The sequence below is a fragment of the Lissotriton vulgaris genome, chromosome 1_1 (assembly GCF_964263255.1).
Source record: "Lissotriton vulgaris chromosome 1_1, aLisVul1.2, whole genome shotgun sequence".
NCBI classification, from domain to species: domain Eukaryota; kingdom Metazoa; phylum Chordata; class Amphibia; order Caudata; family Salamandridae; genus Lissotriton; species Lissotriton vulgaris.
In genome coordinates, this window is record NC_141685.1 from 1,059,688,202 (window position 1) to 1,059,701,663 (window position 13,462).

At 46.4% G+C, this 13,462-nt stretch overlaps 1 protein-coding gene across 1 annotated transcript in view; it reads right to left on the reverse strand.

The window, feature by feature from the left end:
• Window positions 1–13,164, reverse strand: part of NOL12 (nucleolar protein 12) — a 64,131-nt gene extending 50,967 nt beyond the window's left edge. The window contains exon 1 of the mRNA XM_086962973.1: window positions 12,590–13,164. Coding sequence (XP_086819099.1) covers window positions 12,590–12,654 — 65 coding nt within the window. The 5' untranslated portion in view covers window positions 12,655–13,164. The remainder of the gene's footprint in view (window positions 1–12,589) is intronic.
• Between the last annotated feature and the right edge of the window lie 298 nt (window positions 13,165–13,462).

Genomic DNA, 13,462 nt, shown 5'->3' on the forward strand with positions numbered 1-13,462 from the left:
CATGCGATTTGTTGCAATTCATATACACAATAGAGCACATGATTAGACCTGTAATTTGGTTCTACAAATGCCCTAACAAACATGACCAAAAGTAACCTAAATGACCAGAAATCAATACGGGAAATGGACTTGAATAGGGACCTCAACAGCAGAATGGGGACGCATATTACGTCTCTCTCCGTGTCTATCTCTCCTGACTTTGAATGTACACAATTTAATTTCCTACTTCACACTCCACTCCTAAAACACTACATTAGATATCCAAGATAGTATTGGTCCTACTCCCATGGTAGGAAAGCTTATCAGCACAAGCCAATGCAGGCTAAGAATTATCTAGCATTAGGTGTACAATATGTGTGTTGGGGCAATCAAAGCAACATACTCAATTACCCTCCATAATGCACAGCATGATTTAAAGGCATGAATAGTGCAGGTAAAGACTGAAGCCTGAGCCCCTCGATTTTGCACAATGAGGACCCTGCACAGGGGTCATGAATGAAGCTTCCACTGGAGCACTCCCATACCATGACTAGCCACAAACTACATGAGACAGCACATTTAAACAGATAAAGTGCACATCCCAATCAATATGTGGGCCACAGAAGGCATACACAGCACCAAAGCAGACTAACCCAGAGCTCCAACCTCATTCCTACCAGAGAAAAGTAGCGCAGGTTTCCTCAATTTAGAGACAATTGTGAGATGATAACTGTTGAAATCAGATAGACAAATTTATCAACACTTTGTATTGGTTTGCGCCCCTTTTCTGATGTAAGCCCGGCACAGTGATGACTTTGGAGTTTACTTTTCAGTGCAAAACATGTTTTGCACTGGAAAGCATATTTAAAGTGCTACTTTGCACTACTTGGAGCCACTTTGCATCAACGGGGCTTACAACAGGTGGTACAAGGGCATTACCATACAACCACCCATAGGTTTTTGATGAAAATTCATATCAACTAACTTTAACTGAAAGATATGAGACAAAAGATATAGACTTCCTCAAGGCAGGAGTAAAGTTAGAGAAAAGCTTTCTTTTGTCAAACCTTTTCGAAATTTGCATGTATGCAGTACTGAACAGCACTCATACAATGTTTTAAAAGTGTTTAAATATGTCAAAACACAGTATTGTTTACCAGAACAGTCCTATTCCATTACAAAACCTATGCTTAACTTCAGGGACGTTGTGAACTCCCTGCTTTAGCAGCTACAGTAGGGGTGGAGCTCGATGGGCCTCTTGCGTCTGCACTCACCAGACAAAGGCTCATAAATAATGCAAAAGGGTGGGTGGGTGGTAAACTGGGTGGGTGAATGGATGGAGGTGTGGGTGAAAGGATGGATGGATGGAGGAGTGAGTAAAATGGTGGAGGGGTGCATGGATGGATGAGTGAGTGAAAGGATGGATGTTAGGATGGGTGAGTGAAATGGAGGATGGGTGTATCAAAGGGAGGGTAGAAAGTTTAAAGGGCGAGTGGATGAATGAAAGGGCGGGTGGATGAATGAATGAAAGTGTGGCGGGAATGACGGAGGGAATCAGTTGATAGATGGATGAGCGAAAGGATGGATAGATGGATGAGCGAGTGAAAGGATGGATACTGGGGCATTGTGAACACCCAACGTTAGCAACTATGCAGGGTTGGAGTTCTTGATTGTCGTCTTCTGTCACAATTAGCCGACAAAGGTAAGTGAGTGAAAGGTTGGATGGATGTGTGAGTGAGTAAAAGGGCTGATGGATGCGTGGGTGAAAGGATGGATAAGTAGATCGATGAATGAGTAAAAGGATGGGTGTAAGGCTGGATAAGTGAACAAATGGATGAATGAAAGGGGAGGTGGGTAAATGAAAGGGGAGGTGGGTAAATGAAAGGGAAGGTGGGTGGGTGGAAGAGAGATGGGTTGGAGGATGAGAGAAAGAATGGATGGCTGGATGAATGAGTGAAAGGATGGATGAATAAATGGGAGGATGGATGAGGGAGTGAAAGGATGGATTAGTGAGTGAAAGGATTGGTGAGCGAAAGGGTAAATTGATGGCTGGATGAGTGAAAGGATGGATAACTGAACGTGTGGATGGAAAGATGTTTTAGTGAAATGGTGGATGGATGGATAGGTTTGCAGATGGACGGATAGTTTTGAATATGGACAGACGGAATAGTGACAGACGGAATGACAGATGAAAGAATGAATGGATGACAGAACGTAAAGGTAAAATGGTGGACATCAGCAGGTGGATGGAAAGATGCTTGGATGGAAGAGACAGGAGAACTCTTCAGACTAAAGACTTCCTTCAGGGAGGAGGAGGGTGGTGTGGGGTGCCTTCTGTGCTCGCAATCCAAGTGGTGATTTTTTAGAACAGTGCTATTTTAATGTTTTTGCAACTAGATTGCGTTTAATTAAATCTACTTCAGGGCGATTTGTGACCAAAATCAGCATCAAGTATAGTGGTTCATAAACTGGTATTCTGTGCGTGAACATGGCAGCCAAGGAAGGGGTGGTAAGGGTATGCGGCTCGGGAGAAGGCAGGATTTTATCCTCAGTGAGGTGGTGGAAGGGGTCCCGCTAACCCCCTCCAAGTTGCTTTGATTGACGAGTTGGTATGCTGGATTTAGGGGTGGGGGGAGAGGGATGGCTGGAGAAGCGAGCGATGGGGTTGTATACATGCAAGGTGGTGGCTGCTCACACATGCTCTATCATGTGTGGGGGTCAAACAAACACTCCTTTTGTTCCTCTTTGAGGCCAGAGAGGTGCGCTACCCCTTGTCCTGCGTTTGTGCTCATCAGCACTGCCCTGTGTGTTCAAACACTGCTCCTTGCCCTCTGTGTGCTGAGCAGCTCTGCTCCGTGCCCTGCGTGTTTTAAACAGCACTGCCCTGCATGTGCTAAGAAGCACTGTTCATTGTCTATAAGTGCCGGCACTGCGATATGCCAGGGGTGATGAACATCAAGGCTGCGGTTTTATGATTCCTAGTGGCGCATCCTTCTTTTACCGCTCTACACTTCCAGTCACCTCGGTCTTGTTTTTCATCCCTCCTTTCTCCATTTGTCATTGCTTTCTTTCTCCTTCTGTGTCCCATTTGTGCCTTGCCCTCTATATTGCTGTGGCTCTTTGTGCTCAGAACGTCTGTATATCCTCAGTACCACCACCCTGTGTGTATTCCGCTGCATCGGTCAGGGTCCCTTTTTTTTTTGCAGTTTTATATAGCGCGAACTAGACCCGAACCGAATCGGGTATCAGGGCGCTTTACATATTTTCCAGTTACGTTACATGAGGACACACTTTCATTTTAGGCACGGGGAGATTAAGTGATTTGCCCAGAATCACAGGAGGTTTTGGCGTCGTTACCGAGACTCGAACCCAGATCCCCAGGTCCGAGGTCAAGCGCCCTAGCCGTTAGGCCAACCCCTCTCCCTTGTGTGCTTGGCAGCACTGCCCCATGTGCCGTGTGTGCTCAGCCAGTGGCGTAACAACAGCCCCGCAGCGCTCGTGGTGGTTGGGGGCGGGGGGGGGGGGAAGAGCTCCAGGCCACCCACCAAGGCACTGTAAACTGTTGCACAGGCAGCTGGCTTAATTGGGTCGGGAGGGGAGGGTTGGGCAACATGTAAAGGGGGCCCCCCTCAAGTTTTGTTGCATAACTGTGCTCCGCAGCACTGCTTGTTTACGTGCCGGACTGGCCATAGCGGGCACCGGGCAATCCCCCGGTGCGCCGCAAGAGTGGGGGCCAGTTTTGAGCCCCTGGGGGCCGATTTTGTTACAGGGCCGTTTTTGCAGCATAGCTGCTGAGAACAAACACCTAGGTAGGGAGCAGTGCTGCTGAGCACGCCCAGCCCAACTATCCTGCTGAGCAGTGCCAGGGCCGGACTGGGAACAAAAACCGGCCCTAGCAAAGCGCTCGGCGGCACCTTCAACACCCCCGAGTGGGGAGGTGCCCGAGCACTTTGCCAGGGCCGGTTTTTGTTCCCAGTCCGGCCCTGGCGCTGCTCAGCAGGATAGTTGGGCTGGGCGTGCTCAGCAGCACTGCTCCCTACCTAGGTGTTGGTTCTCAGCAGCCTTGACCCATACCATGTGGGTTCTCAGCGGCGCTACTCCATATCTTAAGGGATCCCAGCAACACTGCCCCTGTGTGTGCCCAGCAGCACTATCCTGTACCTCGCTTGTGTTCAGCAGCATCACCTTGCAGACAGTGTGCGTTCTCAAGTATTGCTTTACATGTTGTACATGCATCTTTCACGCTTACCACACGGGGGCGTGGTTAAACCATCAGTGTGCAGCCGTCTTCAGGGTTTATAACCAGTTCTCCGGAGTGCTTCAAAATGTAAATAAAAATTGACGAGACGGGTAGCGGCACATCGGAGCCAGGTGATGTGTTTAAACTGCTAATGAGGTGAGCTGGGGAAAATAGGCTTACAGTTTGAGGACAGTTGGCAAATCACATTTTTTCCCTTTGAGCCTTCTCTTGCGATTAAAGTACACATTTAATTTGACAATCCTAATCCTACCACAACAAGACATGTCACATTTGTGTCTCTTCAGTTTTATTTTCTAGGTTATCCATTTAAATTACTGTCCGTTTTGCCTTGGACTACTAATGTGCTTTTGACAAAACGCACGTTTCTATGTTTACACCCCTGACTTTTTGATTTGAGATTTTATTGTTTAGAGCTCGCATTTGCAAGAATTTAAGGTATTGTAAATGACAATGCCTTTTATTTATCCATTTTAAAAACAACACATAAATAAAAGACACAGTCATTTACAATGCCAATAGCTCAAACTTTCGTAAATGCGAGACCTATTGCATTGCAAATGCTTGTTTATGTATGGTGGAAGGGTGTGTGAATTGGCGCATGGCGTCCTACAGAGCACCAGTTCACTGAGAAAGAAAAATAGTGGTACATCTTATTAGATAGGGTGGTTTTCTGCTCTCTTCCTTTCACGCAACGCAATGCAGCAGTGCTGCTCTGTGTTGCTGGAATACTTTGTAAAGTTGGCGCAGACACCAAAGAAATTACATAGAAGTATGAGAAAGTTGTACCTAATATGGGTTTATGATAAACAGTTATAACAATGCTAAACCATTTTCATTGTATGACAAGTTACTTGAAATGTTTTATAAGGTGCTATAATAAAAACAAATTGTCAAAGAGTTTCCTTGACTTTTGCCACTATTTCAAAAGACTGCACAGTTTCTCTGCTTTAATTACTAAAAAATATCAAGAAAATTGCGGATGGGGGGGGGGGGGGGGGGGGGGGGGGGGATTAGGTTTTCACAACTAATTTCGCTTTTATTTTGCAAAACTCAAAATGAGGGTGGGCCTACTCATTGGCATTACAATACGTTTCAGATAGTCGGGGCAGTTGCCCCATTCTTTATGCTTAACGTTTGAACCACTTGCCCTAACGAGCGAATGATAAGTTGAAAAGATGTGTCAGTTGACTGCCTGTCAAGATCTTCCTGAGGTGAACCCAAAATTCCTGCTGTAGATCTCTCTGGCCACTCCTGCCCTCAGCTTACGAAATTCAGCTGTAAACAACAAAGTGTTTGCCGCACTTCTATGTTAATTTTTGATAAATCTGAACAGCAACACTGTGTTAAGATATTTCTAGTCATAGCCCTTTCATTGTGAGGTTTGCCTCATCGCCAAGAGGATTTACCTAGCCTACCCTAAGCAGAAAAACGTCACATAGCCGCTTTGATGGGCCCTAGCAGAGACTCCAACCCCTTCTTTATCATGTAAACGGGACCACCCCAACACGCATCTAGGAATTACAAACCCCTAGAACCAACTAGGGTCGCCCACTCCAAGCCCCTGCAACTCATGAGGAGGGAAAGCAGGAAAGCCAGGACTGCAACGAGGAAACCCTTGACTCGTTACAAAGATTACTGGTATGTAAGCATTGCAATACCTCTATGCGCTTCTTTATCATTCCATAAATCTTTGAGGATGTACACATGAAAACACAAATGAGCACAGAAAATCAAGAAGGAACAAACTGACGCAAATTATATAACTGGCATAACGCAAAAAATGTGTTAGCAGTTATCCAAAGCATGGAGGACCATTCCTGAATCCTGGTACGGAAGGGAAATTGCCAATAGTTTCAGAATAGACAGAGGGACACTGGCCCAGCCATAAGTGAGTAAATCAACCCAACAGAAGAAAGCCTTCCTTTACAGATAGATGGAAAGAGGTGTGTCACAATCCAAAGAGTGTAAACGCATATCCTTGACCAAAGCAGCTGAAGGGTGGAATTCATGCAAGTTCACATGTCTAAGACAGTAAAAAAAAATGTTTTAATAGGAATTTTGCGAATACATAAGTTGTAACAACACTTTATTGGGGAATTCCTAACAAATGACTACCTGAATAGCCACCAGAAAAAAATAAACGTTGACAACAAACACTGAAGGTCCGCAGAGTTCAGTGGATCAAAGGGAGTGTCCTGTACGGCTTGCAAGATCAAGGGCACATCTCAAATCAAGGCTCAAGAGTGGACAGGGGAATAAACCACTGGATGTCAGATGAGAAGCCAACAATTTCAAAGACTAATGTTCCAAACCCCTGAATATCCAAATGACTGGCAATTATCTGCGCATACTGGAAACAGCTAGGCCCAATAAGAAGCCATCTCTGATGAAATCTAGAACCTTTGAAGGCCAGGCCTATCCGAAGCAGACCCCTGCAAAGGCTGGGCCTCAGTCACAGTAGTAGGCAGGAGAATCCAAAAAGATTTTAGAAGGCACAAACTTTAAAGGAACAGACGACTATCCGTGACAGGGGAACACAGTCAAATGTTGGGCTCCACCCAGAAACCAAGCCGAGTGTGTGTTTTTTGGGAAGGACCTGTCTTTGTAGCTCCGGACAGTGAAATGGTGTGTATGCTAGGGGCATACAATAGTGGCCCACTGAAGCTTATTGTTTAAGGTAGAACAAGTAAATACTCCCTACGTCATAAGGCAAATTTCACCATGTATTGTATTGTATTGTATGTTGTATTTATATAGCGCTTATCACCCAGGGGTCTCTAAGCGCTTGCCTTGGGAACCCGTCCTGGCTTTTCCCTGTGAGATAGCTCCTACAGGGCATCCTCAAGGTGAAAGCCAGGCATCCCGCCGCGGGGGGCCATTGTGGAGATTAAGCAAGCTTAATGCCCAGAGTTGCAGAGTGTGAACCCATGATTAGGTCAGGCACCGAAGCGAGAATTATCGAGTCCGTGGACATTTGAGCTCAAGACCCTGCCGCGTCGGGAATTGAACCCTGGTCCCGGGTCTGACCTCTGCTTCAGGGTCTGCCTGCTCTAACCAGTAAGCCACACTTCTCCACTACGAAAGGAATATGGAGGGAAAGTTATTGTAAAGACATTTTATCAAAAACATACCAGCTGCATGCAGGCTGTGTGGTGTAGCAAGTGATGCCAACTCAGATACATTCAATTACACACATCCCTAAACGATTGCCTGCCAAAGCATCACACAGTAACACAGCGTTTAGGCTTCTCTGCCTTAGAGCTACACTTCAAGTGACAATGTTGGATATAAGCTGGGTCAGACAAGGTTGCCGGACAGTTAAGAATGTGGATGAACCAAATATTGGCGAATTGCAGCAGCAAGTCTTTAACAGCACGACTGGCTTAGTGAGTGTGAGGAAAATTTTGACTTATGTACTGTATTGCTGTGCTTCCTAAATATCGCTGGCTCTGTTATCTGCCTGTTACATCTGTGCGGAAGGGATGTGTGTGTGTGTTTGGGGGGAGGGAATTTCTATTTCCATCTGCTGCACCAAAGGAGGTGGTCTAAGAAAAAGTCAAAATACAGGCATGTATGTGGTCCTAGTCTCTCTGAGTATGCCATGAAAAAGAGAAGAGTGTACTTTCAAGGGTCTGGCACAAGTTGCATCCTCTTCTTGGATTTGCAGAGGATTTTCCCGGATACCTTGAAGAGTGAGTACATTTTGTCTAACCTGGCAGGTGGAATTAATGTGGCCTCCTTTAGATCCCCATCGGCCATCGACAGTGGCAGCATCTTCTTTATCGCCGCTGAGCGCCTGGGAGTTGTACGGCTCATCTCCGCTTCCCGAGTGCCTGTATCTGCAAGGCGCCTCTGAACTTCATGTTGTCGTTACAACACTTTCCAGTGCTCCCGCTTCAACCGTGGCTTGCCCAGTTCGCCGCCCAGTTCTCCATGCCCAGTTCACCGCCACGATGCTGGATGCTGATGACCCGACTGCCCGACCAACAATAGATAGTGCGATGACTCTCCACCGGACAAAATTGTTGATGGTGCGTTGATCCCCCACCGACACAAGGCGAGGCCTGCCTCTCTTGCGCTGCTTTGTCCCAGCTCAGCACCTCTGAACAGGCATTGCTCCAGCTCTCCCCAACATGCCACAGCTCAACTGACTTTGGGAGATCTGACTTGCGAGATCGGTTGACAGGATTCCTAGCAGGGATTGCAGGCAGAGCTTTGGAACTCAGCACCGGCACCAAGTGAGGCCTCCCTCACCTACCCCAGCAATACCCTAGTTGATTGATTGTTTAGACTCGAGAGAAGACACTTTCTGGGAGCGCAGATGTCAAATTGGGGGTTAAATGGTAATAGTGGCAGGGCAGGGTGAAATTCAGGAGCGAAGCAGCGCTGGCATGAATGTAGTAGTAACTGCTGCACCGAAATTGCGTGATCCAACTAGCCTTACAAAACGGTGCCAAAGCCGAGATCTGACGACTTCTAGGCCCCTCAAGATGGACGCGTTGCCATTAAAATAACAGCGCCTCTTTTCAACAGAAACACTCCTGATCTATTTCTCCTTTGAATTTTAAACTACTCCCTTCCTTAGCCTGGAGCTCCACCTTGTAGCCTGTTTTTAACAATGCACCCACCGTGAGAATCTGTGCAAATTGATGACCCAGTACTTTTGATCCTGAACCTAGCAATCCTCACCTTCTTCAACCCTCCCCCCTCTCCGCTCCTACTCTTTCCAGCTTCTGTCCTCTGTCCTCACATGCCCTTGCCCTTTGTACCCACCCTGTTTTTCTGTGAACCTCTTCCCTAGCCACTTGAGACTGATCTATTTTGTCTGATGCCCGATGGAGCTACCTGGTTTAGCTATAGGGGAGATGGGCCGTGGATTCCCTCCTTGGTCGTCACCTACCCAGTCGGTCTTTAGACCGACTTCTTTTCGGCTCTCCTTATTGTCTCTTCCCTAGCTCTTATCCTCTCGCCCCTGAATCTCTCCCCTTGCCTGCTACTCTGCCTACCCCCTGTCCTTTATGCCCTTTGACTAAGCACTCCTTCTCCCCTTGTTGGGGAAAGATCCAATACTTATACTCTGGAGTCTCAGCGAACCCGCTGAGTGAGTCCACTGCGCCAAGGGAGCCACTCACACTTGAGGTATGGTATGGCACCCCTTGCTAAAGCACTCCCTCTCCCCTTTTTGGGGAAGGATCCAGTATGTAGGCCTTGGAGTCTCATAGACCCCTCGGAGAGTCCACTGCATAAAGGGAGCCTCTCACAATATAGACAGGGAAGGGAAACCACTTCCACCTGGGATCACAGCTTACTGGACTTTGGAAGTTGCCTTGACTCGTCTACTGGTTTGTGTCCCATCACCCTTCCCCTCCTCTCCCCATGCTGTGTCTCTCCCCCTCCCCTCCTCTTTCCCACCTTCATCGTCTGTCTACTTCCCCTAATACAACCCCCCACCCCCCTGAATCTCTCACCTTGCCTTCTTTTCCCCTTACGTATTTGTGCTTATTGTTTATCTCGACCTTACAAGTAACTATGTTGCCATGCTCTAAGAACTGTGTAACCTTGGTAACGATGTAACATGTAACTATGATCTGATGCTCATGTAAAGCGCTCTGATACCTCCGGGTCTAGCCAGCGCTATATAAAACTTTTAAAATAAATAAATAAAAATTAGATATGAGGCTGGATTTTTCTTTCGGGTGGGGGGGGTCTACTCAATGTTTTCTGTGAACGCTGAGAACTATGCTGCTTAAACACTGTTCAATGTCTTCAGCAAAACAGTCAGTCTCTTAGTTGCCTTGGACATACAGGAGAACGGAACTCCAATTCTTGAACTGAAAGAAAAGATGTGAGAAAGGTGCAGCAGGTGGCAGAGACCCCCAGCTCACAAAACCCTTTTTTATGAAGACTTTGGCTTCATTCTAGGACATCTAACCAACGGCTGTAGTCCGCACAAACGTTTTCAACCCGCACCTGGTTCTCCTCTAGCATCATAGGATGTGGAAGAGGGTGTACCGGACCCTCAAAGGTTCTCTATTCCTGTAGGGTGTCCTCTCTCGACATTTGTTCAACCCTGGAACATATTTGTTTCTGAAACACATGAATTGGGCAAGGTCTATTATAGATTTAGCCTACACTTTCGGTACATGCATCTAGATTTTGTGGTCCAGTTGATGATTTGACACGCAGACCCTCTCAAGAAAGCAGCCATGTTGAAGGGGGGTGTCTGAACTCCTGGCAAAGAGGGTGCTCACTGACAGGAGAAGCGGCATATGGGGGTATACTGCATCCTCCTAATGCTCAAGCCATGCTTTTCACTCAGACAATCGGAGGATACTTAACTCCTTCATCTGGAACGTTTCATTTCAGATGGTGACTTTGCAGATTTATCGAGAGTTGCTGAGGCTGACTTTCTGACACCCCTGCTCTGGTGGGTAACAAAGATCAACTACAAATTCATCAAATGCATGAGAGATTTCAGAGATTTACAATTCCCATGGGGTACTACTAGTTTCAAATCATGTACTTTAGATTTAAGTTTCCACCAAAGAGTTAGTGAAGGGTTCAAGTGCATCTGTACCTAGGCGTTTGATTGGTTCATGCTGCATCTCTTCCCATGGTGCTCCGTCACACAACTCTTCAAAATGCTTCAGGCTGGATCTTAAACAAAACGAAATGAAACAGTGTTCCTTGTCAGAGACAACTCATAGAAGCCCTCTCCTTAACTCGCCAACGTGTATTTCTTCTATCTGCTAGGGGTCATGCAAGAACTCCTCTGGTTCTGCATAAAGACCTGATCCTATCTTGCCTGCCTCCTTGTTTGGTCCTGACAACTGGCATCAGCAAAAGAGGATAACATGCCACACTGGAGTGGGGAATACCTCAGGGCACGGAGTGTGGTCAGTACAGAAGACTGGTAAGTCTTTGAACTGAAGGGACCAAAAGGTAGTTTAGATGGCAATGCAAACCTTTTCTGTACAGATCCATGGTAAAGTGTTGCATGTCTGGCAGACAAACAGATGAGACAGTCATATTCCAACAGGAAGAGGGCACCAAATCTCCCTTCTTGAAATCTGATCATACATTTGCTGTTGAGTCTGGCAGAGCCTCGCCGGCATACTATTGAAGCATTTTCTTTTACAGGTTTGAAGAACGTGCAATGCCCCCATTTGAGGGCTTCTATTCGAGAGGGACTTTCCTCTCCATCGTAAGGTTTTTCCACGGAGTCAATAAACAGTTGGGGGTTCCATGGATTGACGTTTGCCACTAGCCAGGACTCTATGCTGCTGGCATTTTGTGCAAGTAGGAACATAAGGTAGCTTGGGTTGCGGCAGAGAACGTGCCATGCACTCAATTGCAGTTATTAAATGTATGGCTGTATTCCGCAAGCCGGAATCACGCTGTGCCTTCTCAGCACCGGCCTTAGATCGAACACGTCTTTAGTACGCAAGTCGTTATACGCTTAGGGGGGGCACTGGATTTTGGAATTGGTTAATTTAATATTCCAACTCCAGCCTGCGCAACAGACAAAATGTAGTGACAAGGCTGCATGATAACTAAGTGCCCGAGAGAGTAAGCAATTGGATTTGACTTAAAGTAAACATTGTGCCGTTATAACTAGCCATGCAACTTACTCTCAGTAGCAGGTTAATAATTCATATCGGGCGGTGCTGTGCTCAGCTAATTGATTATTATACTGCTCAGTTTGAGTCTTTTTAAAAAAAATTACAGCCTGCTACCGGGCTGTGATCCCTTGGCTATGAGTGTGCCCTTCCAATTCTGGTGCTTAGCACAAGTTTTAAGATCTTCTTAGAGTTGCTCAAATGGGTGTAATTTTTTATATTTATATATTTCCCTCGTCGTCACTGATTGAGTTTGCACGTGAGGTGTCACTCATAGTTCTTAAAATGTCACTGGTTACATTGAATTTATAAAATTGTCACACATTGCAATCAATTAAACCTTGGCAGCTAAGGACGTATTTTATTCTCCCAATCCCACCGATTGGCATGGTCCTGCTCTAGCACCCCAGCCAACAAGCGCCCTGCTCTTCGGTGCCAACCAATTAGATAACTCAGCCTCTTCCCCTGCCAATTTTCTTCCTTGTCGTCTACGATCTCCAACCAACAAACAATCATTTTCTAAAGGTTCATTCTAAGCGTTTACTTTAGCACTTGCTTGCACATTTTGCTTTATTTTCTGCAAATCGCGAGCAACTACAGTTCCAAGCCTCGCTCTGGTCAACTACTTCCGATGTGTAACATGCTGCTTCCGGTAAAAACAAACTGTTATATTCGGTAGGGAGTACTTAGCGTCCCTCATATTTCCATGCAGTCTTCTCTGCCCACTCACCGTCGCTTCTCCTCGTCGAACGTAAGCTCCCTACGGGCTGCAATCTTCACCCTGCGTTTCCCCATGCTTAATTTGCGAAGAACAGGAAGCGGAAATGAAGACACTGGACCCGGTGGAGAATGGTGAACATAGAGAAAGGACAGGCTATGGAGAAAGAAAATGAAGTTCCAGCGTAACTAGAAAAAGAAGACAGACTACTTAACAAGAAAATGAAAAGTAATGATGGCATAATCGAAAGTAACGTGTAGAAACAAAAAACATTATTAATTAGATAAATATTCATAACGTAGATACAGCCAGAGCTGACGACTATAAAACCGAAGAGCCAGGTCCGAATCTCAGCCTCGGATCAACATCCCCGCGATTCTGAGCAGCAAATCGCTTAACCTCCCCGTATTTTTTTTTAAACAAACTGTAATGTAATCTGGTGCTCAATCATGTAAAGCGCATTAATGCCGTTGAACCAAGTTTGAAATATATATAACTGCAAATAAATTAAAATGCCTTTTAACCCCCACACAGCTATCTTTCACTGTGGGGTGTAGAGTAACTTTCCAGTTTTCTTTTTAGGTCTCGACCTGCCAATGCGCTTGCACATTGCAGGTCGAGACATATAGAGGTGCATCAGGAAAGCTTTGTGCTCCGTGCACTCGCTTGCCATTTGCACCCCTAGCCTCGGCAGACCCACCACAGCAATGCCGAGAGCTTCAGATTTCAAAGGAATGCTCTCCCCCGCCCCCCTCTGCGCAATGCCAGAGCTGGCCACTTTACGCGCTCCGCAGAATCAGCCCTCTTCCGAAGAGTTGTTTACAGTGCTGCCAGCCTATCGCTTGCCCACCGCATCAGACTTCAAAGAAAGGCTGCCGCTCCCCC